Source organism: Hemibagrus wyckioides, linkage group LG08, assembly GCF_019097595.1.
Source record: "Hemibagrus wyckioides isolate EC202008001 linkage group LG08, SWU_Hwy_1.0, whole genome shotgun sequence".
NCBI classification, from domain to species: Eukaryota; Metazoa; Chordata; class Actinopteri; order Siluriformes; family Bagridae; genus Hemibagrus; species Hemibagrus wyckioides.
This window is the reverse complement of record NC_080717.1, coordinates 24,263,084-24,290,882: the sequence shown is the minus strand read 5'-3', so window position 1 is coordinate 24,290,882 and position 27,799 is coordinate 24,263,084. Positions and strand designations below refer to the sequence as shown.

At 41.1% G+C, this 27,799-nt stretch overlaps 1 protein-coding gene across 4 annotated transcripts in view; it reads right to left on the bottom strand.

The window, feature by feature from the left end:
* The window catches only part of LOC131357335 (cytosolic carboxypeptidase 4), a 124,975-nt gene that overhangs the window by 64,607 nt on the left and 32,569 nt on the right, over nt 1-27,799 (bottom strand). For 2 of the 4 annotated variants that reach the window (XM_058396256.1, XM_058396257.1), the window contains exons 2-13: nt 27,246-27,313; nt 23,792-23,855; nt 22,146-22,292; nt 20,281-20,412; nt 18,442-18,535; nt 17,234-17,271; nt 13,431-13,639; nt 12,776-12,944; nt 12,013-12,077; nt 11,622-11,738; nt 6,636-7,015; nt 2,820-2,903 (exon numbers count right to left, since the gene is read on the bottom strand). In XM_058396256.1, the coding sequence (XP_058252239.1) occupies nt 2,820-2,903; nt 6,636-7,015; nt 11,622-11,738; nt 12,013-12,077; nt 12,776-12,944; nt 13,431-13,639; nt 17,234-17,271; nt 18,442-18,535; nt 20,281-20,412; nt 22,146-22,292; nt 23,792-23,855; nt 27,246-27,313 (1,567 nt within the window). Of the gene's footprint in view, nt 1-2,819; nt 2,904-6,635; nt 7,016-11,621; nt 11,739-12,012; nt 12,078-12,775; nt 12,945-13,430; nt 13,640-17,233; nt 17,272-18,441; nt 18,536-20,280; nt 20,413-22,145; nt 22,293-23,791; nt 23,856-27,245; nt 27,314-27,799 lie in introns of those variants that run through there. The other 2 variants (XM_058396258.1, XM_058396259.1) reach the window with 2 other exon arrangements.

The window sequence follows — 27,799 nt, the reverse complement described above, 5'->3', positions numbered from 1 at the left end:
CTCCTCAACATCCCGACATCAGAGTCTGATCTCACTAATGCTCTTGTAGATGAATGATCACTAATCCCCACAGACACAATCCAACATCTAGTGCAATGTTGAGTTTACGGTATATTGTGTCTTTCTCAAACCCAAGATCATTTTATGGCCAAATAGATAGAAGTCAAATGTTTCATTTTTCAGTTTCGGGGCAATGACAATAAACATCTGGCCCAACAGTGATCAGTCTGACTTTTGGGACAGCTAGAAGTCTTTAGAGCTTTAGAGGTTAGTCGAGATGAGAGGGTATGAAGGCATCTAGCAGACTTCCTCATTCATGCAATATTTCAGAGATCAAAGAACCTTAAGCAATGCATTAATGCGGGGTCTAAAATAAACACAAGCCACAAACTGCTGAGGAACCCACTAATGTCAAGGGATAATGTAGACCAATGGATTTCAATTATAAAATCCAAGAACACATCCAATGTCCATCATGAGTAGAGGATATTAGCAGGGCGTGGCAGGGTGAAGGTAGTTTTGGTGCTAAAACATGAATCCACATCAGCATAATCGTGAAAATATAGACCATGGTGCTGAATGAGCTGACCAATGGACAGTGGAGTGAGAACCGATCCCTGAGCAACACCATGAGAGGCAGCATGTGTGGAAGATTTATATTTCCTCAGGGCAACAAAGTGAAATCTATTAGTAACGATAGGAGATAAACCAGTTACCGTCTGAGCCGCTAACGCCGAAAGTGCACTTCAATCTAGGAGGAGGAGAGTACTGAGGGTTCAGGAATGAGGAAAGAGGAGGAGATCATTAAATGTGTTGAGAGATTTTGATATGTTGATGTGTTGAGATGTTGATGTGTTGAGAGGTTTTGAGGTGCTGAGGTGTTGAGATGTTGAGAGGTGTTGAGATGTTGATGTGTTGAGAGGTGTTGAGATGTTGATGTGTTGACATGTTTTGAGGTGCTGAGGTGCTGAGGTGTTGAGGTGTTGAGATGTTGATGAGTTGACATGTTTTGAGCTGTTGAGGTGTTGTTGGTGTGTTGAGGTGTTGATGTAGCTGAAAATAACGTTGGCAAACATCCCAAATTAGCAAGCAAATTAGTGGAATACTGCAGAAGGAGATTTGTTGCATGGCTGAGAGAATGGAACATCTCACTTTTATTCCAGAAGCTATGCTGGGAATGTTGAGAAAGGACCAACACCCAATTCAGACTATACACTCGTCACATTCCCGATATTCCCAGGATATGTTTCGGATCTACCCTGACCCTGAACGCAGATGAATAATTGAATAAATGTTCATTTTCCCATTGGCACCAGTGCTCAGCTGCTAACTGGTGATCATCTGAGATTGCTTTATAGTCAGAAATCCATGGAATCCATTAGCAGCCTTTTCATCCTGTTTGCTCCACACTTTCCCTCAGGGTTAAAATCCCGAGCCGAGGATAATGGAGACGCCACTATGCCGCTAAACTCGAAGAGAATTAAACGTGCTCGGCTCCAGCGGCACACAGATTGTGATTAGCTCCAGCAGGATCTATTTCCCTTAGGAGATACATTATTTTTTCATTCCACTTCTCCATTTATTGGCATTCAGTTACTAAATCATCAGAATCATATGCAGGGGAATGAGGTATTTAAAAGAAAAACAGCTAGACTCATTATTGATCAGAAAATGTTTAAAGCCCTATTCAGACTGTGTTAGGTTTCCATGAGGAGGTGTACAATGTAATCGTTGACTCTATATCTATATTATCTATAGTAAACAGAAGAATAATATATAAATGATGTTGTAAAGGACAATGCTAATGTCATGTGAGCTTCTGAAACTGAAAGCCACGCCCCCTGTGACAAAAAGATCGAAACGAGCAGCATGTACCTCCCAGGTGGACCACAGTATGTGAGGCTGAAGAACAGACATCACACTGAGCAGCACAGGAGTCCCTCAGGGGACAGTCCTGTCTCCCTTTCTGTTCACACACTACACATCAGACACTGCTCACCGTCCTGCCAGTTCTCTGCTGTCGTAAGCTGTATGAGGAGGGGTCAGGAGGCTGAGTACAGGAGTGTGGTGGACAGCTTTGTGGAGTGATGTGGATGAAATCATCTGCAACTAAAAACGAAAAAGAGCTGGTGGTGGAGTTTAGGAAGCAGAGGTCTTCTCAAAGCCCAATCAGCATCATGGGCACTGAGGTGGACATTGTGGACAACTAGAAGTAGAGTTGCCTGTACTTCCTCAGGAGACTCAGGTTCTTTAAAGTCTGCAGAACCATGCTGCAGATGTTCTACCACTCAGTGGTAGCCAGCATCATCTTTTACACACCGTAGTGTACTGGGGCAGCAAGGTGAAGACGGCTGATGCCATCAGACTCGACAAGTTTATTAGGAAAGTGGAGTGGAGCTGGAGTCTCTGGTTGAGGTGTCTGAGAGGAGAATGCTGAGGAAACTTCTCAGTGGCCTTGTCAATGCCTCACAACCCCTGTGTACAACACTGGAGTCCTACCAGAGCACTGAGACCACCGAAGACAACCACAGAACATCACTGAACCACAGGAGGTCTTTCCTACCCTAACTCTATAACTCCTCCCCTTTCAGTATGGAACAGAGCCGACCAAATCAACACTGACTGTTATTATATGAACTATCCCGATTCACAATATTTACGTTAAGATCACAACATCATTTATTATCTTACATATGATTATCTTATCATATGTATTCAAATGAGGTATGCGCATATTCATTAGGTGTCATGAAGACACGCCCATCCCATTCATACACTGACAACATAATGATATAATATGCTAATAATATTATAATTACCTGGAGTCTTCAATATCAAAAACCACGGTGTTGATGATGTCATCAGGGCAGATGAAGCGCTGGATGTCTTCAAAAACTTGCTTTCTGGAAAAAGCGTGAAGCGGGTTTGAGATTAAATTATAATAACAGGACAGCAGCACTGGCCGTAGCGTTGTCGTTTCTATAGCAACAGCTCATTCACAAGTTTCTCTTAGGACAGTAAATGTGTGTGTGTGTGTGTGTGTATGTGTGATGTATGGAAGGAGTCTCCAGTGTCAGCGCTGTGTATCAGTCAGAGGTGAAGCTGGAACTCTAGGTTTTCGGTCATCGTCGGGACAGAGGAGTTTACACAGACGTTCAGCAGCATTAAATGTAACTAGAAATGGATAAAGAAAAAGCACAACATGTCGATCCTCATCTACGTCTTTGCCTCACGTCGCGCCTCGCCACACTGACTCATTGATATCGATTTTGTCATTGATTATTTTTCTATAACTGTGTGTTTTATTCCTCATTTAATGCACAGTGTGAAGATTTATTATTGATTCTTAAAGCACACACACACACACACACACACACACAGAACAAGAACTAAACTTTGTTTAAATAAATACAAACATGATCGGCATGTCCTCTGAAGACGACTTAATATAAAATCTGTTTTAAAAAAATAAATAAATAAATAAATAAGTTTCACAGTCACACACTTATCAGGAGCCTCGCGGAATTAGAAATGTCACTTCCATCCAGCGCTCCTCGGTCACGTCCTGCTTTTGACCGGTTTTAGAAAATGACGGTTTCTGAATAAAATGACACTAATAGCACACAGCGTCTTATCTCAGCCTGGAGCGAACACAATAAACTGTGAAATGACTGAAATAAATGTCACTTTGCCACAATCTCGGCGTCGCACACGGGAGAGAACAAAATTAAAGCTGTTCTGAGGATGGGGGGAAAAAAATAAAAAAAAATAAAAAATGACAAAGAAGCTTAAAGTAATTAGAGAAATATTAGAGAGAAGCTTATCACAGGGTTCGCTCAGGAGGTCAGCGGTAAAGAAACCAGGGAAGATAGGAAAAGATTATTATGCTGAAATCACCACACCACAAACACGGCTTTAATAAAAGCTGAGCGCTGATGAGGTGAAGTGGACAGGGATAAGCCAGGACAAAGTCTTTTTATAAACACTTTGATTTAAGGGATACGTTTGTAAATTCCTAATCTGTAGTAATCAATAATCAATTCATTTCTTATTATCAATACGTTCATATTTACCTCAAATTGATTTAATATTTAAAAACATATACTTCATTTAATCATTTTGTACGTCATAAACTGTTAATTAGTAAGTAATAATTAATGTGATTAGTAATTAATTAATTAATTAATTATATAAGTAATTAATAAGGTATTAAAGATCAATAAATTACACTATTTTTTTTTATAATGTATTAATAATTAGGTATGTGTTTACTCATGTAATTATCTATTTCCATTAATAATAACTAATGAGAAATAAAATATTAACCATGAATGAAATAGTAAATAACATTTAGGTCATGATGAATTATTTAGCTACATGTAAAATATAGAATTCAGGATACTGTTTTTATTTAACATTTAATATTTTCTCATTCAATAGATTCTTTGTTTGTTATTTATTACTAAAGCAATGAAATATTTACAAGCAATTAATACATAATTAACGAGAGCATGCCCACACAGGACAGCTTTTCCTGGTCTACAACTATCTATTTATAGTTACATTTAATGTTGCGGAATATCGGAATGTAACGGTCACTTCCTGTTGTCTCTCCTGTTCTGTCAGCTATATGCAGAGTTCCCCTCAGCAGTCTCTCTTTATTCTCTCTTCAAGTGTAAACTCCTCTGTCCTGAAGATGTGGAGAACTTCAAGTTCCAGCTTTAACTCTGACTGATACACAGCGCTGACACTGGAGACTCCTTCACCACATCACACACACACACACACACACACTGATACACAGCACTGACACTGGAGACTCCTTCACCACATCACACACACACTCACACACACACTGATACACAGCACTGACACTGGAGACTCCTTCACCACATCACACACACACACACACACACACTGATACACAGCACTGACACTGGAGACTCCTTCACCACATCACACACACACACACACACTGATACACAGCACTGACACTGGAAACTCCTTCACCACATCACACACACACACACAAACACACACACACACACACACTGATACACAGCACTGACACTGGAGACTCCTTCACCACATCACACACACACACACACACTGATACACAGCACTGACACTGGAAACTCCTTCACCACATCACACACACACACACACACAAACACACACACACACACACACTGATACACAGCACTGACACTGGAGACTCCTTCACCACATCACACACACACACACACAAACACACACACACACACACACACACACAAACACACACACACACGCACTGATACACAGCACTGACACTGGAGACTCCTTCACCACATCACACACACACACACACAAACACACACACACGCACTGATACACAGCACTGACACTGGAGACTCCTTCACCACATCACACACACACACACACACACACACACACACACACACACACACACACTGATACACAGCACTGACACTGGAGACTCCTTCACCACATCACACACACACACACACACACTGATACACAGCACTGACACTGGAGACTCCTTCACCACATCACACACACACACACACACACACACTGATACACAGCACTGACACTGGAGACTCCTTCACCACATCACACACACACACACACACACTGATACACAGCACTGACACTGGAGACTCCTTCACCACATCACACACACACACACACACAAACACACACACACACACGCACTGATACACAGCACTGACACTGGAGACTCCTTCACCACATCATACACACACACACACACACACACACACACACACTGATACACAGCACTGACACTGGAGACTCCTTCACCACATCACACACACACACACAAACACACACACACTGATACACAGCACTGACACTGGAGACTCCTTCACCACATCACACACACACACACACTTATACACAGCACTGACACTGGAGACTCCTTCACCACATCATACACACACACACACAAACACACACACACACACACGCACTGATACACAGCACTGACACTGGAGACTCCTTCACCACATCATACACACACACACACACTGATACACAGCACTGACACTGGAGACTCCTTCACCACATCATACACACACACACACACACACACACACTGATACACAGCACTGACACTGGAGACTCCTTCACCACATCATACACACACACACACACACACACACACAAACACACACACACACACACACACGCACTGATACACAGCACTGACACTGGAGACTCCTTCACCACATCATACACACACACACACACACACACACTGATACACAGCACTGACACTGGAGACTCCTTCACCACATCATACACACACACACACACACACACACTGATACACAGCACTGACACTGGAGACTCCTTCACCACATCACACACACACACACACACACACACTGATACACAGCACTGACACTGGAGACTCCTTCACCACATCACACACACACACACACACACACACTGATACACAGCACTGACACTGGAGACTCCTTCACCACATCATACACAATTTCTCCTGAGCTGTTGCTATAGAAACAATAAGGTATCAGAGCAAGGGCATTAATATAAACCTGTTCTAGAGAATGAATCAACACCTCCTGACTAATCCCCATGTTTACCTCTGGATGTGAGGTCTCCTGGTAGCCATGTGCTCTGGCACGGCCGGAGGAAGGTGACCCCAGAAATCCGGAAAAGCCAAAATGGAGAATGTGGTGATGGACTTGGTGCGAGCAGCAGCACAGCTGTACAGCTGCGGATCGTGATGAGGAATCGAGGTGCCGTATTTCTCCAGTAGTTTGTCCAGCATGCTGTTACCGGCTTCCTGTTGATTTCCCGAGCAGTTCAGGAAGTGACTATGGAAATCTCGGGCCTTTAGATCCGCCTCTTCCTGCTTCTCTCCAGGTGTAGGCGGAGACGAACAGTTGTCAGAGAATGCTTCGGATTTTTGGACATCCCGGAAATCCGGGCTCATGTCTCGCTCTGAACCTGAGTCCAGATCCTGGAAGACATATTTGTTTACAGATTAAGGAGGCGGAGCCAAAAGAAGAAGAATATTTATCTATACAGAGTCACAAGTGAAAGTTTATACAGACACACTCACATTTAAAAAAAAAAAGAAAGAAGTAAAAATACCAATAAAAATATGGATATAATTACAATTTTAACAAAATAATTTCTAATAGTTTATTCTACAGTCACGAAAAATACTCTCTTCTGATTGGCTGACAGGAGTTTGTTATTTTCTTCCATGAGGAATCTGATAACTGATGGATAGCTTGTCAGAATTTTACGCTACGATATGATAACTGTAACCATGACAACGATCATAAATACATGATTGGCATTACAGAAGTGAAGGACAGTGAAGGAAAAAGTGAATAATATTTAATGCTATAGTGAAAAGTTCATTTAAAGCAAACGGAAATGATTTGAACCTCCGAGGCGTAACCATAGCAACAATCTGGCCTACTGGGTGTCCTGCTAGCCTGCACCCTTATTTTTTATTTATTAATAAAATACATGTAATTTTTGAAAATAAATAAATCTCTAACTTTTTTTTTCCTATTTGTAATAAATATATGATGCATTTATGGATGTGAGAAAATCTTATTTTTTTTATTTCTGCTTTTTATTTTTGTTTTGCTTTTTTATGTTTGATCTATTTCTATGGATTATGTGCTTATATCTAGGACTCCTTTTTATCCTAATTATCCCATTTGATTTCAAGGAACATCCAGAAAGTATAAATCTGAGCTTTTAATAAGAGCGTAAGCGTTGCCCGGATTTAACATTTGAACTCACGTACACTCGCTAAACCAGGACAAGAGAAGAAAGGGAATGAATCAAACAGATCATCCTGAGTGGAAACATGAACAATCAGAATCCCTTTGTTCCATCTCCTAAACTGAAGGAGGGATTTGAAGAGCTGTCCATCAAACCGGAGATGACCGATGACATGACAGAGTCTTGGGCAGTGTAACAGACCTGCTATAGCGAGCTCATAACAAGGTCATGACTCCTCATGATTCCAGACTTTTCTTCAACGGCAAAAAAGAAATTTAAAAAAATTTGGGTTAGATCTCCTGCCATGGTGGTGTTTCATCTCCGGCGTCTGCGGTCATCAGACTGACCAAACTGTAGAAGACGTGTTTGTTCAAGCGTTAAAGAGGGGTGAGAGAGGGTAATGCTGAATTTATCCGGTCAGTGGGGATGGAAAAAGGAGCTGACTGTTTTATACTAACATACACACACACACACACACACTGGGAGAGCACAGGAGGAAAACATTACACATCTGTCATAATATTGGAACCAACAGCAAAGTCTGAGCAAACAGAGTTTATGCTGCTCTATTAAACAGTAATAACAATGTAATAAACATGTAACACTGCCAGTATTAAACACTGTGTGTGGTGGTGGTGGGGGGGGGTACTGTTACACTGTGCACACCTCTTACACGTCATATTTTTTATCTGTTTATAGTTACATTTAAAGTCACTTCCTGTTCTCTCTGGCAGACTCCTTCACCACATCATACACACACACACACAGACACACACACACATATTTCTCCCCACAGACTCTCCACTACATCGATAACACCATATTTAATCTGTTTATTATCAGCGTAGATTCCACTTTACAGGTCCCTGTGAATGAGCCGTTACTATAGGAACGATGGCCTATGAATATCAAATGAGTGCATTAATATAAAGCTGTAATTATACAAGCTGTAAAAATCCTTCTGACCAATCAGAGTCCAGAATTCAGCAGTAAATTTAACTGATTGAAATTCTGTGATTAGTGTTTATGTTCACATGTTCGGACAGAGGAAGCTTTCTTTAAATATTAGACAGATTTAGAGGGCCGAATTGTGATGGCTAGATGACTGGATCAGAGCATCTCCAGAACTGCAGCTCTTGTGGGGTGTTCCCGGTCTGCAGTGGTCAGTATCTATCAAAGGTGGTCCAAGGAAGGAACAGTGGTGAACCGGCGACAGGGTCATGGACAGCCAAGGCTCACTGATGCATGGGGAGTGAAGGCTGGCCCGTGTGATCCGATCCACCAGACGAGCTACTGTTGCTGAAATTGCTGAAGAAGTTAATGCTGGTTCTGATAGAAAGGTGTCAGAATACACAGTACATGACAGGTCAGGGCTGTTTTTGGCAGCAAAAGTGGGACCGACACAATATTAGGCAGATGGTCATAATGTTATGCCTGGTCTGTGTAAACTCGTTAGTGAGTTATACTCGTTATATTCTGTTCATTACACTAAAGGCTTGTAACGTTTTTCTGAAACTCTTCAATCGTTCATGTTTGAAACAGAAAACAGCGACAGTGTTAATATCATCAGACTCTCAGGGAGCGGATCTCAGGAGGTCCGTCTGCGTCTGATCCATTTCACAACAATAAATAACAGAAAACACAAAGACTTGACGGGAAACAGCTGTGTGTGTGTGTGTGTGTGTGTTAATCATGAACCTGACACTGGTGTGATGTGATTAGCTTTGGGAGAGGGAATAGCATTGTAGAGCTGTGTACAACATCTACAACAACACAAACAACACGCTTTATTTTAACAGGGTTCAGCTGGAGCTCGAGTCAGTTAATCGAGTCAGCTTGAGTCAGTTAACCGAGTCAGCCCAAATCAGTTAACCGTGTCTGTTGACCGAGTCATCTCAGCTGGAGCTCGGTTAACAGACTTGAGATGACATGGTTAACTGACTACAGCTGATTTAGTTAACTGACTCAAGCTGAAACAGTTAACTGACTCGAGCTGACCCAGTTAACTGACTCGGTTAATAGACTTGAGATGACACGGTTAACTGACTAGAGCTGACTTAGTTAACTGACTCGATCTGACCCATTTAACTGACTCAGTTAACAGACTTGAGATGACACGGTTAACTGGCTCGAGCTGACTTAGTTAACTGACTCGAGCTGACCCAGTTAACTGACTCGAGCTGACCCAGTTAACCTACTCGGTTAACAGACTTGAGATGACACGGTTAACTGACTAGAGCTGACTTAGTTAACTGACTCGAGCTGACCCAGTTAACTGACTCGAGCTGACCCATTTAACTGACTCGGTTAACAGACTTGAGATGACACGGTTAACTGGCTCGAGCTGACTTAGTTAACTGACTCGAGCTGACCCAGTTAACTGACTCAAGCTGACCCAGTTAACCTACTCGGTTAACAGACTTGAGATGACACGGTTAACTGACTAGAGCTGACTTAGTTAACTGACTCGATCTGACCCATTTAACTGACTCAGTTAACAGACTTGAGATGACATGGTTAACTGGCTCGAGCTGACTTAGTTAACTGACTCGAGCTGACCCAGTTAACTGACTTGAGCTGACCCAGTTGACTGACTTGAGCTGACCCAGTTAACTGACTCGAGCTGACCCGGTTAACTTGTGCTAGTCAGCTACCTGAGCAGCACAGAGCGTCCTGTTGACTGATTTCTCTTTGATGTTATTAAAATATGAAAAGTATTTCTGTTATTTAAATTTTCTGACACTTAACACGAGCTTCATAACTGCATTAAAACACACAGATGATTAAAGCGTCTGAGTCACATGACCTCACCTCTGTCTCTCCAGGACAAGGTTAATAACAGTTATTTATTCATTCTGTCTGTGGTGACGTTAGTATTGTCCTTTACCAACTGAGTGAGATGTTTATTAATGTTTAAAACACATTAACACAACGGTGTGCTTAAACATTATTATGCACTTTAAACAGATTCTACAGGTGTGTGTGTGTGTGTGTGTGTGTGTGTGTTCATTGTTATTCACTGCCTCTTGCCTATCTGTGTGGAAGTGGAGGTGAAGTTGGAGGTAGAGGTGGATATGAAGATGAATCTGGAAGTAAAAGTGGAAGTGAAGGTGAAAGTGAAGGTGTAGGTGAAAGTGGAAGTGAAGGTGGAAGTGGAGGTGGAGGTGAAGGAGGAAGTGGAGGTGGAAGTAAAGGTGGAGAAGGAAGTGGAGGTGAATGTGGAGGTCAAAGTGAAGGTGGTGGAGGAGGAAGTGGCAGAGAATGTGGAAATGGAGGTGAAAGTGGAAATGGATGTGAAAGTGGAAAGGAAGGTGAAGGTGGAGGAAGAAGTGGAAGTGAAGGTGAAGATGATGGTGGAAGTGAAGGTGGAGATGGAAATCAAGGTGAAGGTGGAAGTGAAAGTGAAGATGAATAAGGAAGTGGAGGTGAAGGTGAAGGTGGAAGTGAAAGTGAAGATGAATAAGGAAGTGGAGGTGAAGGTGGAAGTAAAAGTGAAGGTGGAAGTGAAGGTGGAAGTAAAAGTGAAGGTGGAAGTGAAGGTGAAGAAGGAAGTGGATGTGAAGGTGAAGTTGGAAGTGGAAATGAAGGTGAAGGAGAAAGTGAAGGTGAAGGTGGAGGTGAAAGGGAAAGTGAAGGTGGAAGTGAAGATGGAGAAGGAAGTAGAGTTACATTTGAAGGTGGAAGTGGAAATGAAGGTGAAGGTGGAGGAGGAAACAAAAGTTCGAGGTGGAGGTGGAAGTGGAAGTGAAGGTGAAGATGACAGTGGAAGTGAAGGTGGAGGTGAAAATGAAGGTGAAGCTGGAGGAGGAAGTGAAAGTCACCTGGAAGTTGTGATGGAGTTCAGGACAGAAGTGTGAGTACTGATCAAGCTGTTTCTTTGGCCAAACCGGATCCGGCCGAGCTTGCAGCTTATTCACATCTGTTTCCAAATCATCCTCCTAAAACACACACACACACACACACACATGTTATATGTCATCATAAAACAATTATTTCTTGTATAAAATTGGGACAGGGCCAGGGGAATGTTTCCAGAAAGGAGGGGGGGTCAGCGGAATAGTTCCTGAAAAAGATGAGGGGGCGTGGCCAGTGGAATAGTTCCCGAATGAGATGGGGCGGGGCCAGGGGAACAGTTCCTGAAAGAGTTGAGGGGGCGGGGCCAGGGGAAGTCCTTCATAGAAAGATAAGTGACATTAAAATTGAGTCACTCACATAATCATGATATTCAGGCTCCTCGTTTTCTTGTTCATCATCACTGTCATCTTCACTGTTTACATCTAGTGAAATCACACACACACACACACACACACACACAGAGTCATAATCATCCAGTTAATGCTGTGTGAAGAAAAAAAAAGCTGTAGACTCAGTGTGACGTGTCAGAAATGAGTCTGTTAGCCTTCATCATATTAGCTTTCATTCTCTTAGACACTCAGCTAGTGTGTGTGAAATGGCTACCATTAAAATATTAGGGAATGACATTCTTACAATATGTGTGTGTGTGTGTGTGTGTGTGTGTGTGTGCGCGCGTTTGTGTGTAGACTTAGCTATAATGAGCCACACACACACACCTTAGAGACACAGAATGTGGTGAGAACCCAGGAGACTGGTTCTAATCTGTATGCTAAACAGAAGTGACTTTATCTCACACTCAGTTCACCTGCAGCACATTCACCTCTATTCATCACTCATCGCTAAGAAGCACGGCAACCGTTACCATGGCAACCAGCCCAGTCTCTCTCACACACACACACACACACACACACACACACTGAGCCGACAGGTGAAAGGCTCATTTCACTTGACCGTGATGTCTGTATCATAGCCAAATAGAGAAGGCTAACCTAGCGAGCGAAAGCTAACCTAGCGAGTGAAAACTGTGGCAAAAGAAATGACCCTGTCTACAAGTGTGAATTCCAGGAAATGTCCAGGAGCAGTCAACACACTGAGTCACATGACCAGCTCTATCACTTACCATTGGCTCCTGAGTCAGACTCCCAGGCCTCCGCAGGGTGTCCAGGAAGTAGGAAGCTGTATGTGCTGTGATCTGAACTTAAAGGAAGAGGAAGTTTTGGGAGACATTTCCTCATGAGCTGAACTGCACTTTCCACCAGAGACTCTGAGGCCTTCATCACCAAACATGCCTAGACAAAAAGACATCTAGTAAACACTTCATTACACTTAATAACATGTAATAATCGCTTAATAACATGTAATAATCGCTTAATAACATGTAATAATCGCTTAAAAGATGTAATAATCACTTAATAACGTAATAATCGCTTAATAATGTAATAATCACTTAATAACACTTAATAACATGTAATAATAAATTAATGAACATTTCACAACAGTTAATAACTGAAACATTTAATAACTTTGACCAATCATTTGTTATTGTTTAATATTTAAAAGTTTTTATGAACTATTTCATTGATATTAATGATCATTTAATATCATTTTAATAATTATTTAAATACCAGTGAAAGTACACAGATGATTGATGTGTTAGCTATATAAACCACACCCACTCTATGAAAACCACACCCACCAGACCTTAGCTTTTGTTCCCCCACCGGTGCTCAGTGTGTGTGTTTGGGGTGGGGGGTGGGGATTCGGCAGTGCAGTACCTGTGTGGTGTTGTACAGCACAGTGACTCCTCCCTCAGAGAGGAGGGCGTGTCTCGCGGCGCTGGTCTTGGCGGCTCTGTGGAGGCAGTGGAGGAACGCTCTCCGTACGGCGATGTGTTCATTCTGTGTGTCCTGTCTGTGCCAGTTTTCATAAACACTCAGCAAGCCTGAGATGTAACCCTTCCCGACCGCCAGGCGAGCGTTCTCCTCTGAAACACAATTAAAGTCACGTTACACCACAGCGCTGTCGGAGGCAGGAGTCTGATTTGTCAGAAAGTCTTAACATACACATGTACAGAGCGCAATAACACCTTAACACAGTGTGTCTGTCACATTGTGTGTGTGTGTGTGTGTACATGTGAGGCTCCTACACTAATATGGCTCTGTGAAATATTAATGCCAGGGTTTTATAACTCCCTTGGCTTCTGTGTGTGTGTGTGTGTGTGTGTGTGTGTGTGTGTGTTTTCTGATCTCTCTTCAGCTTTTAATGCTTCAAAGTGCTTCAAAGGCCAGCTGCTGTATTTAAACTCACTTTATTGAAAAAGAAATGAAAATAGTAAGTAAATAAATAAACCAACAAACAAATAAATAAATAAAACTGACACTTGTTTCAGCTAATTAAATCATTTGAATTGGCAATAATTCAACATTTTGATGTTTTCATCAATCTTTTTTGTCTCTCATGCTGATGTGGTCTCCTTTTCCAGTGCTCCTTTATCATTCTTCTGTTTAAAACGCAAACGACTTCCTTCCAGCCTTCCGTGTAAAACTGATTTGAGGGCGGAGCTAGACATGCGCTCGGTTAGTGACGTCACTAAACATGCAAATTACCAGAGGAGAATATCTTCATACCTGGGATCTACCCGCAGAACATCCTTAACCCGCTAGCTTGCTAACTTGTGGTTGTCATGGTGACATTATATCTTGGGGTTTCTGATGGTGTTAAATAAACCAGTGAATGAAGGGAGCAATAATCTGTGATTTAGTGCATGTATAAAAGGGGTATAGAATGACCAAAAGTTTGTGCACCCCAACCATCACACCCATATGTGCTTGTTGATCATCTTGCTCCACATGTATTCTCTTTTACCCTTCAGCTCCACTCTTCTCTTCTGGAAGTTCTTCCACTGTGGATTAGTGATCATTCAACTACAAGAGCATTAGTGAGATCAGACTCTGATGTTGAGGAGACTCCAGTTCATCCCAAAAGTGTTGAGTGTTAAGTTGAGTCAATTACATTTCAGCATACGCCCTTATCCAGAGCAACTTACATTATTATCTCATTTTATTCGAAGGTTAAGGGCCTTGCTTGAGGTCCCAGCTGAAGCAGCGGTGACCAGTGGGGACCTTTCATGCAGTGGTCCAACACCTTAACCACTAAGCTACCACATCCTGAGTCAGAGACAGGGCTCTGTGCAGGACACTTGAGATCTTCACTCCAACCTTCACCTCCACACCACGTCTTCATGGAGCTGCTTTGTGCACAGGAACATTGTCATGATGGAGCAGGGTTTGAGTTCCAGTGAAGATAAAAGAGACAGACAGTTTGCAGGAGAAGCACATCTGGGTGTGAAGGTCAGGAGTCCAGATACTTTTAGCTGTATCGAGTTTTTCAGTCTAAAGCAAATCCAAGAAGGATCATTTTGGAAAGCAACATCTGTGGATTGAAATAAATCAGTTTTAAGATCTCGGATGCTGTGTTTCTCATTAACGTCTGTTCGTAAATGAGTTCCCCTTTAACGTACATTTAGGAGCTCACTGTCTCCCTGATGCGGAAGCTGGAGCCGTGGAAGTGTTAAAAATAAACATTACATTTGTGTTTCTGAAAAGTCTGTAAAGACACGACCTGGAACAGAGAAATAAAAAATAGATATCAGGATAGCAGTCTGAGATGTTGCAGAGGTGCAGCAGAAGAAAGCTTTGTGTGTGTGTGTGTGTGTTGCTCTTTTAATGACATCAACCGTTTTCTCTTTTTTTCAGCCTATTCAACAGCAGAGCAATTGACAGCAAAACGCATGCGTTCATACAGTGCTTTCTTTCTGTGGAGTCTGAATCCAGCAGAGTCACAGCTCCCCCTGCAGGCCGGACATGCAATGACACTTTCCTCACTCTACACTGCTTTTACACTCGCATTGCATCGCAGATTTAAGGATTTTAAAAGCAGCTGAGCTAAAAGCTTTTTTCAGGGGAAGGTTCCTAGTGCAAGCCCACAAAAAAATCTGCCTCAGGACACCAGATGATGTCATGAACTAATCTGCATTTCTGTTAAATTGTCATGATCATTTGCATAGCGAAACATGCCACATGAACAAGGAAGACTTTCTGACGCGACACAACTTAAAGCCTAGAGGAGTTTTACCAGAACGGAGCAGATTAGGTGTAGAAAAATGTGTCTCTTCTCACAGCTCAACACATGAGCTATTTACATTTCACGTTCAGAACGTGTCTAATTCTAGAGCAAAATGAAGCAACAGTGGTGATAAGTCGGGAAATAGATATGAAGGATTGTTACAACTCGCCTTCATTACTGTAAATAAAACAAAAGAGAAAGAAGACAGAGGTGGAGAGGTGGAGCAAACCGTGATTGGTTGTTCAGGAAAATAGGGATCACTGATTGGATGATGGGAACATTAGGGATCAGTGATTGGTTATGGGAAAAATAGCAACCAGTGATTAATTAATGGGAACAATAGGGATCAGTGATTGGTTGATGGGAACAATAGGGATCAGTGATTGGTTGATGGGAACAGTAGCAACTGGTGATTAGTTAATGGAAACAACAGGGGTCAGTGATTTGTTGATGGGAACATTAAGGATTAGTGATTGGTTGATCTGAATAAAAGCGGCCTTTGATTAGTTGATGGAAAGCATGAGAATCAGTGATTGGTTTTCGAGAATACTGGTGATCAGTTATTGGTTGAGATGAGTGATGGATTGTTAAACAGAATGGTGATCAGTGATAAGGAAAATAATGCATAATGGTGATCTGTGATTGATTTTTGGAAGAGTGATCAGTGATTGGAAACAATGGGGTTGAGTGCTGGGTCACGGGGAGCAATGTGAATCAGCGATTTGTCAATGGCCACAATCAGGGGAGTCAATGGTGTTCAATGTTGGGTCAGTGGAACGATAGTGATCAGTGCTTGGTTCTCAAGATTGTCAGTGATCATTGATCAGTCAGTGGATAGATGGTGATCAGTGATCGGTCAATGGAATGATGGTGATCAGTGATTGTTTTTCAAAAAGGACAGTGATTAGTGATTGGTCAGTGGAATGATGGTGATCAGTGATTGGTTTTCAAAAAGGACAGTGATATATATATATATATATATATACGTATCAGTGGTGATCAGCTGTGTGGCTAAAAGGTCAGACTGATAATCAGTAAAAACACAGATTGACTGTGATACCTAACTGTCCAATCAGGTCACAGTGTCTTAGAATGAAGAGAATTGTGAATTTCGGAAACATTGATAAAACTAATTCCATGTCCACTGTGTGCCGACCTTTGCGATCTTGGGATTTGGTCATTACCGCAGGATATGATGCAGAACTGCAGAAAGTCTCGTGGGGAACCAGGTGTGTGTGAATCCTTCCTGTCATGCTTATTTTTTCACTTCACTTTTTCCCATTAAAACCCTTTCTAACAGCTCTGAATTATTCATAAGCGACAGTAAACATCCCATCTTTCATTAAAAGTCCATTAACAGCAGCAGCGCTAATTGATACAGCATCAGTGTATAATAGCGTGATAATGAAACGCTCATATTACAGCTAAGCGCTGAGAAGGAGAAAGAACTTACTCGAAGATAAGAGAGCAGCGAAGGCGTCGACGGCGGCCCTGGAAGATAAAACAGTTATTAGATAAAAATAAATAAACAGTGTAGTTGTGTTGGTGGTGAAATTGCAATATAGAAAAATCGTATTTAAATAAAATTATGAATGTTGTGTCAACTTTCCACACTAAAAAAACTTTCAGATCTATTTAATAGTAAAATATTAATGATTTCATTTAAAAGGTTCATCAGTGTCTGGGGTTCAGAGTTAATCTTCACAACGTTCTCGTTTACAACAATTTAAGTTTAATTAAATCCAAATAACCTCGCTAACTATTTCAAAAATAAATCTCTCAGTGTGACGGATATAATCGGATGTTGTGTCTCTTTGCTGCTCTTTCTGGATGTTGTGTAACGTTGTGCAGCGTGCTCACTGCCTCTTTCACCTCCCTACAGTTACTACTGCACCTAGTGGTCAAACATCTGAACTACAACAAACACTAACACGCTAATGGAGGTCTATTGGGGCAGGAATCACGTTGCCTCACGCACAGGGGAGGGGCAGAACACAGAATAATGACTTAAAGGGTTGCCAGATTGAGCTAGTTGAAAAATATTCTGTGGACAAATAATTTGATGCGATTTATTGCAAACATTGTTATATGTTTACACGCAAAGGGAAAGTGTAGGTGCAGACTGTGTGTGTGTGTGTGTGTGTGTGTGTGTGATGCACAGGATTATGGAGGGTGATGTGTGCAGAAAAAGGAGACAGAAGTTTTCAGGCTAGTTTCAGGGACTGTGTTTTATACTGAGGTGAATTTGGGCTGAAATCTGGCAACCCTGATTAATGATATTAACCCTGAGTACAGCTGAATAAACCCACGCTAATCAGCTGCTAGACTGTACGCTGGGGGACTGAATGTGTTTGTGCGAAAACTCCACTAGCTAGCAGCCTGTAGCAGGAGTCACGTGTGATAGAGTCTTGTTTGATTTTTTTGTATGATGTTTCTGTTATATTCTGTTCATGTTCCTTTTCCTCCTCGGGTCTCGGTGCAGATCCCATCATGTTCCTACTCAGTGACTTGCAGTTACGGCGTTAATGCTAATTTCCATCACTACAGCTGTTACTGTCCTTAACCCATAATGTCTGATCTCTATCTGATTGTGCAGATTACCTTCCATCACTAACTGTAGTGAAAGTGATTTTCCTCTGTGTGTGTGTGTGTGAGACTCACTTGACCGTGTGAGTGCGTTTTGCAGCAGGTGGTGTTATCAGCTTAAACACAACATCCAAAGCTCGATTCTCTCCTAGCAGCGTTGCAGTGGACACTACACACACACACACACACCTCGATTATTTGATTAACATCATCTCTATTACAGTAAAACACTGAACTCTGAAAGCTGTGTTCACACAGCAGCCATGGTTCAACACATTAAACACTAAACTCAACACAAACACTGAACTCAACACAATAAACCAAACCTAATTATTATTCATGAATTGGTAATGAATCAGAGATTAGAATTTAAGAAGTAAAAACAACAAAAAGCTTGATTTTAATAAGATTATTCCTGAACCTCAAATTAAAATGTTAACAAACAACAAATCACTGATTTGTAGAAATGTAGAAATGAGTCAAAATTTATCAAAGTGTTACCTCAGTGCTGATCTAAAGCAAAATCTTCTTCTGAACACTTAACCCCTAACACTTAACCCCCAATGCTTAACCCCAACACTTAACACTTAACCCCCAATGCTTAACCCCAACACTTAACACCTGACACATAACACCCAATGCATAACCCCTAACACATACCACCGGTTTCAACTGGTTCTTTATTTTTATATGAATAAATAAATTATATATATATATATATATTTTTTCATTTGTACTTGTATTATAGTGTGGGATGTTGATTATTTTTAATTGGTTTCAATGTTTAAATATATATAGTGGAATTTATACAGAATTGATTTTTTTCAAGAAATTGTGCATCGGCATATGAAGCATTTTCAGCTTATGAATGAACCAAACTGAACCGAACCCCAGCTAAGTTGCCCATACGTCCGGAAGCCGTTCAAGACTTGTTCGCGTGAGTGGAAATCCAACCAAAGATAGTTTTTATATATATTTTTTCCAGTTAGAGAAAGCTGTTTGGAAAGAGTTAACCCACAATACCAACATTGCCTTCAGCATGCGTTCAAAAGCTAGATGATAGTTTTGGGCGTTTTTTCTGTTGACAGATTGGTGGCATGGGTGGTCTGTTCTATTTTTAGCCCAAGCCTGGTGGCATGACTTCCTGTGAAGACCCTTGACGGAATGCTTGGCATGGGTCAGTTCTTTGTAAGCAGCCATACAGTTTACATAAGCTTTGTATTGGCTATTGTTCTTTCGGCTTCTCCCTGTTCAGGGTCACCACAGCAGATCATTTGGTCCGCATGTTGGCACAGGTTTTATGTAGGATGCAACCCTCCCATTGTGAGCTCCCTAGTGAGCTCTTAGTATTGGTAATATTGTTGGGTGGCTGGAATGGATTATCTGCATTTACATTATTTCTTATGGGAAAATTTGTTTCACAATCCAAATTTTCGCCTCAAGAACTCACCTCCAGAATGAATTAAAATCATATTCATATAAATATATATGAAGGATTAACATTCACTGATAAGCAAGAGAATAACACAGTGTCACTCTCTGTCTCTAACACACACACACACACACACACTATCATCATCTCAACAAATATTCTGAATTCAAACAAATGACTGTTTTTTCATTTGGGACTGGTGCAGTTATCACTTGTTTGCCATAAAAACCAAGCAGGAAGGTAAACAGGAAGTGCTAATGCAGCAGAGAGATTTTACTGGGAACTGATTCGTACTAAAAATCGCTCCATCACGATCATCGATCATCGACCATATAATGCAAATCGATGCAACATGGACTGGCCTCAGAGGTTTGCAAGGTTTACTGAAGAAAGAGCTATAGTGCAGGAGAGCTATCATTAACCAGCTGATCTCACTGTGGAGCTACAGACAGTTCAGGTGGCTGCTGAGAGAAATAACTGACCTGAGGAGCAGAAGGTGGCGATGACCCACAGACACGCCGCCGCTCTCCTGTCGTTTTCCGAGTTTTGCTGTAAAAGTCTGAGTGTCAGTAACACGGCGTCGGCTTTCTCCGCTTTCACACCGATCATACGGTCTGGAAATAACAGCGAGAATACGACATCGCTCAGGATCATTGTTCTGTACTACACTGTGCCGTAGTGTACTGGAGTATACTGTACTGAAATAGACTATTCTACACTCTATTAGATTATATTACACTCTACTACATTATATTACACTACACTCTACTAGATTACACTACACTCTACTAGATTATACTACACTCTACTAGATTACACTACACTCTACTAGATTACACTACACTCTACTAGATTACACTACACTCTATTAGATTATATTACACTCTACTACATTATATTACACTACACTCTACTAGATTACACTACACTCTACTAGATTACACTACACTCTACTAGATTACACTACACTCTATTAGATTATATTACACTCTACTACATTATATTACACTACACTCTACTAGATTATATTACACTCTACTAGATTACACTACACTCTACTAGATTATATTACACTCTACTAGATTATATTACACTCTACTAGATTACACTACACTCTACTAGATTATATTACACTCTACTAGATTATATTACACTCTACTAGATTACACTACACTCTACTAGATTATATTACACTCTACTAGATTACACTACATTCTACTAGATTATATTACACTCTACTAGATTACACTACACTCTATTAGATTATATTACACTCTACTAGATTATATTACACTCTGCTAGATTACACTACACTCTACTAGATTATATTACACTCTACTAGATTACACTACATTCTACTAGATTATATTACACTCTACTAGATTACACTACACTCTACTAGATTATATTACACTCTACTGGATTACACTACACTCTAAAGATTACACTACACTCTACTAGATTATATTACACTACTAGATTATATTACACTCTACTAGATTATACTACACTCTAAAGATTACACTACACTCTACTAGATTATATTACACTCTACTGGATTACACTACACTCTAATAGATTATATTACACTCTACTAGATTATATTACACTCTACTAGATTACACTACACTCTACTAGATTATATTACACTCTACTAGATTATATTACACTCTACTAGATTATACTACACTCTAAAGATTACACTACACTCTACTAGATTATATTACACTCTACTGGATTACACTACACTCTACTAGATTATATTACACTCTACTGGATTACACTACACTCTACTAGATTACACTACACTCTACTAGATTATATTACACTCTACTGGATTACACTACACTCTACTAGATTACACTACACTCTACTAGATTATATTACACTCTACTAGATTATATTACACTCTACTAGATTATACTACACTTTACTACACTGTACTCTATTATAATCTATCAGTCTAATATTATACTATGCTACACTATACTGTATTATAATATACTATAATACTCCATGCTCCACCTCTTTCTTTCTCTTGCTCTCTTTGTCTCTGTCTCTCACTCTCTCTGTATCTCTCCCTATCTGTCTCTCTCTCTCTCTCTCTCTCTCTCTCTCTCCTTCCCTATCTGTCTGTCTCTCTGCATCTCTCACTCTCTCTCTTTCTCTCTCTCTTTTTACATCTCTCTCTCCTTCCCTATCTGTCTGCCTCTCTGCGACTCTCTGTCTATCTGCATCTCTCTCTCTCTCTCTCTCTCTCTCTCTCTCTCTCTCTCTCTCTCTCTTTCACTCTCTCCCTCCCTCCCTTCCTCCCTCCTCCTCCTATCTGTCTCTCTGCGTGTCTCACCTCTGTGTCCCACCTTAGCGAGGAGGTGCAGTGTGGGCAGCAGCAGTGTGAAGTTTGTACTCGTGGACCGAGCCGTTTTCACCAGCGCTGAGAGAAGAGCTTCACTTCCTCCTTTAGAGATCATGTGGTGAATACGCCGGTCTGTACCTGAGACACACACACACACACACACACACCCCTCAGTGATTATTAACAATTACTGTTTTCATTCACAGTCTTTACACACATGTACAGCTCCAAGGTTAAACCTTATTTAACATAGCAGGAAAATAAAATAAAAACAGAAATAACACTAAAAACAACATGAACAGAAAGAGGGGAAGAAACGAATTCATCGAACTATCGCAAAAATAAAGATTATTAATAGCATCATCAATTCTTAATGAGGCATTCCTAAATGAAGGAAGGAAAATAAATAAAAATAAATAAATAAATGCTCACATCATAAAATTAAAATAATAAAGACTTTAAAAGAGGATTTCAATGAAAGGATAGAAATCATTTGAAGGAAAGTAGGGAAATGAAAGAGAAAAAGATAACGAAAAACAAACAAATAAATAAACAAAAAATAAATAGTATAACTGCATAATTTAATAAATCATAAATCATAACTCATAGCCACCAGCACAGGATGTTAATGACTTTGCGGCTTATTTTCGGCTTTCTGCAGGCGATTTTTAGAAACTTTCAGCACAGAGAGTTTCCTGATTAGCGCCAGCAGCAGGAGAATAATGGCGCTTAATTACTTTATGCTAAATTAACTCCGGATTACAGGATCAGAGGCATGTCACGTCACAGCAAAAAAAACCCTGTTCAGTCTCCGAGTGTGTGAAATTTAAATATTCAGCGTGAAACAGTCGGAAATGTCAAACGCTCAAATAAAGATTTCATTAGTGCCGAGTGAAATGAGTTTGTACTTTCAGCACTTTCGGAATCCTTAAACACACTTTTAACCCCGGCGTAATAATAACACACTCTATTACATCTACAAAGTGATTTAAGTGATTGATTAAAAATGTTTGGAATGAAAGGATTCTTAAAACTCAAAGGGACGGGATTTTCGAATGAAACGTTATTAATTGGTTTTATTTTTATTTTTTTTTTAAGTGTCTTATCAGAGTTAATCATCATTTGCATGTGATTTGCATCGGACACGCCCCTAATTTACATCTAATTTACATGAAACACACCCGATTGAGATAATTTTTTTTAAAAAAAGGATTTCAGCAAAAAACAGATACAAAAGATGGAGAGAGAGAGAGAGAGAGAGAGAGAGAGAGAGAGAGCACAAGAGAAAAAGAGAGACAGATAGAGAGAGAGAGCACAAGAGAGAGAGAGTGCAAGAGAAAGAAAAAGAGACAGAGAGGGAGAGAGTGCAAGAGAAAGAGAGAGAGTGCAAGAGAAAGAGAGAGAGCGAGCACAAGAGAAAGAGAGCATGAGCGAGAGAGAGAGAGACAGAGAGAGAGAGAGAGAGAGACAGAGAGAGGGAGAGAGAGAGAGAGAGAGAGAGAGAGAGAATGAAAGACAGAAAGGAGGATCTAGGTGGGTATGTAAATTATTATGTCAATGGAAGCTTGTCACGAAGACAGTAAGACAATGTGTGTGTGTGTGTGTGTGTGTGTGTGTGTGCATGTGTGTGTGTGTACCTGCAGAGAGAAGTTCATCCAGCACATTGATGATGTTCAGCATGTTCTCGATGTCTCCAGCGTTCTGCAAACAGCAGGAACATCATGTCTACAATCTGCACAGTGAGGTTAAGAACAGAGATCATCACAGAAGTCCATGAGGAGAGGGAGCACTGAGGAACAACCTCAGAAACCTGGAGAGGAACCAGAATCCCAGAGGAACCCGTCCTGGACTGGGTGACATGGACAGTGTGATTATAAATCATTCCAGTGCTGAGTGTGTTACAGCAGGAAACTTCCCGGTGTTCCGAGTCGGGGGAAAAGCCGCCTTTAAACCCGGGATAGGGAATGTGATAATTCTTTTACAGTCACATTCAACACAATATATAATACAAGTCACATAAACAGCAGAGAGGATAAACAATCTAAAAGTATAATGTGATGATCTGTCAGTGAGACTCTACAGTGAGTCTTTCAATATCGTGTGTGTGTGTGTGTGTGTGTAAGTGTGTGTGTGTGTGTGTGTGTGTATGAGTGTGTCTGAGTGTTTGTGTGTATGTGTCTCTTTCTCTTTCTCTCTCTCTCTCTCTCTCTCTCTCTCTCTCTCTCTGTCTGTATCTCCCTCTGTATTTCTCTCTCTCTCTCTCTCTCTCTCTCTCTCTGTATCTCCCTCTGTATTTCTCTCTCTCTCTCTTTGTATCTCTCTCTCTCTCTCTGTCGTTTTTACTTTTCAGTGGTTTATTTTTGGTTTTAAGTACGTCAGAAAACACCGGTTCAGGTGCCAACTGATTAATTTTATATTTGGTCAGGCCAAAATGGCAATATACCTGAGCCGGAAAAACCAAATTGCACAAATCACTGACTGTGACGCCATAAAAATTCTGAAAAGGCTGATGAAATCGAGAATTTCAATTGATTTTAATTTTTATAAAAGTATGAATGACTTGGATGTGTTTAAATGTGTGTGGTGTTGTGATAATGTGTTGTGTTCTGTTGCAGAAAGGAAACTTAACTTTGCAGCAGAACTAAACTAATCACTCATATTTAAAATAATTTATTGACATTTATTTTAATATGTATTTATTTATTTATTTATTTATTTATTTATTTACTTATTAATTAAGTCACTGTGACTTTTATATGTGACTTGTGTAAATAAAGATGCGTAAAAAGTCAAAAAAAAAGTCTCTCTCTCTCTCTCTCTCTCTCTCTCTCTCTCTGTATCTCCCTCTGTATTTCTCTCTCTCTCTGTATCTCTCTCTCTTTCTCTCTCTCTCTCTCTCTCTCTCTCTCTGTATCTCCCTCTGTATTTCTCTCTCTCTCTCTTTGTATCTCTCTCTCTCTCTCTCTCTCTCTCTCTCTCTCTCTCTCTCTCTCTCTCTCTCTGTGTATCTCTCTCTCTTTCTCTCTCTCTCTCTCTCTCTCTCTCTCTCTCTGTATCTCCCTCTGTATTTCTCTCTCTCTCTGTATCTCTCTCTCTTTCTCTCTCTCTCTCTCTCTCTCTCTCTCTCTCTCTGTATCTCCCTCTTTATTTCTCTCTCTCTCTGTATCTCTCTCTCTTTCTCTCTCTCTCTCTCTGTATCTCCCTCTGTATTTCTCTCTCTCTCTGTATCTCTCTCACTTTCTCTCTCTCTCTCTCTCTCTCTCTCTCTCTCTGTATCTCCCTCTTTATTTCTCTCTCTCTCTGTATCTCTCTCTCTTTCTCTCTCTCTCTCTCTGTATCTCCCTCTGTATTTCTCTCTCTCTCTCTTTGTATCTCTCTCTCTCTTTCTTTCTCTCTCTCTCTCTCTCTCTCTCTCTCTCTCTCTCTGTATCTCCCTCTTTATTTCTCTCTCTGTATCTCTCTCTCTTTCTCTCTCTCTCTCTCTCTCTCTCTCTCTCTGTATCTCCCTCTGTATTTCTCTCTCTCTCTCTTTGTATCTCTCTCTCTCTCTCTCTCTGTATCTCTGTCAATTTTCAATTCATTAGTGCTTTATTGGCATGTTTAGATGTGTGCATGTAAACATTACAAACTTATTTAACAACAAAAACAACAATAAGTGGAAAAAACTGACAAGGTAAGTATCTGGGTGTATTGTGTGTGTGTGTGTGTGTGTGTTGTCACATTCAGACACATATTTGACAGCGAGGGCTGCAGTTTCACCTAAAAAGATGCTGTTGGTCTGTTCATTTACAGAAATTTGGAATTTTGTTTGTGATTTTTTTCAATAAATGTGTTTCTTTCTTGTTGATATTTTTCACAGTAGAGGAGGAAGTGCAGCTCTGTCTCGACCTCACCGCTCGTACACTGAACACACAGTCTCTGTTCTCTGGGCAGCCAGGTTCTCCTGTGTCGGTCCTGCTCCACGGCGAGACTGTGGTCACTCAGTGGTCACTCAGCCTGTACTTGGTCAGGATCTGTCTCTGCTTTATATCTCTGATGGTGAAGAGATATTCTGCCAGTTCATACTCTCTGTTTAGGGCCTGATAACAGTGTAATCTGGAATGGGTTTGGGTCTGACCGTCCCAGTGCTCCAGATACTCTCTCTTCATCTGTTCGGTCATTTGGTTAACTCTGATTGGAGTTTACTGAGCAGTGCCGGTCTGAGACTGCAGAGTGTTAGTGGTCAGTGTGTTAGTGAGTCTCAGGACCAGCTGACAGGTTTAGGGTTGAGCTCTTGGGTTTTCAGTGCTTTATACTGTAGTGTGTTTTCATTACTTGATTTAAGATGTTTACAAAATTTGAGTGTTCTTTTCTGTAAAGCTATGATCAACGGGAATCAGCCGAATTCTGCCCTGCATGTCTCTCTATCTCTGTCTCTCTCTCTCTCTCTCTCTCTCTCTCTCTCTCTCTCTCTCTCTCTGGATCTCTCCCTCTGTATCTCTCTCTCTCAGCTTTTCCGAAGACTTTCCTTTGCACTGAAACTGGAGACTCCTTCCACAAGTATTAAATAAACTTCTTCCCCTAATAAAAACATCCCCACAGATTACACAATGTGGACATCCACCATACACCCGAATGAGCCGTTACTACGGAAACGGTAATGTATTAAAACCTGTTCATAAACCCGCCGTTCAGGATGCAGTGGAACGTAGCGCCGCTGTTTGCACAGAATGAAACAGAACTGCCGAGACGAGAAACACGAAGCTGAAGAGGGTGAAACATGTAGCCTGGGACACGTGAGATACACAGAAATACACAGAGGTGTGCAGGGGCTGATGGGAAATGTAGTTCAGCAGGTGGGAGAATTTATCAGTGCCGTGGAATAAGGTGTAACGTTAAAACCCAGGCATGTTCATTTAGTGAACATTAATGCGAGGTGTTACCAAGGCAACGGGGAAAAAAATAAACTCCTCAACTCTGATGGCCGATTAAATGACCACAATAAAGCGCTTTAATTCTAATGACATAACGTCCTCTTTACAGTAAAACACACACACAACCGAACCAGGTTACACTTCAGTATCTCACACACACACACACACACACATGTACCTCCAAAGTAGAGAGGAGAACCTCGAGTCCACCGGAGCTGGGAGAGGACATGGTGACTGTGGATCGAGCTGCAAGACGGAAAGACAGAGACGAGAGTCAGACAGAAACACAGCACAGTCTCGCTCTCACGGCCGCGTCAGAGTGTGTGACAGCAAGTGTGTGTCGGCTCAGGGCTTTTCTGAAACTCAATCCCCTCAGATAAACATACACACACACACACACACACACACACCCTTCTCCTATTAAAAGAGCCTGATGAAATGAGGGATTAAGAGAAAGCAAGGGGAGCAGAACCCCTGGCGTGTAGGAATATTTACAGGTAGGTGTGTGTGTGTGTGTGTGTGTGTGTGTGTGCCACCGCCCCACAGCTGATCGTTTCCCTCATTGTTTTATTCCTCACACAACACACCAGTTTACCAACAATTACAGTGTTTTGTTTCATCGCATAAATAATTTGACAGTTTAATTTAACACAAGCTCACGGGAAGCGCTCTCTCGCCCCAGAGACCCTCACAGATGAGATCAGGTTCGGCTCGCTGTGATTGACAGGGGAG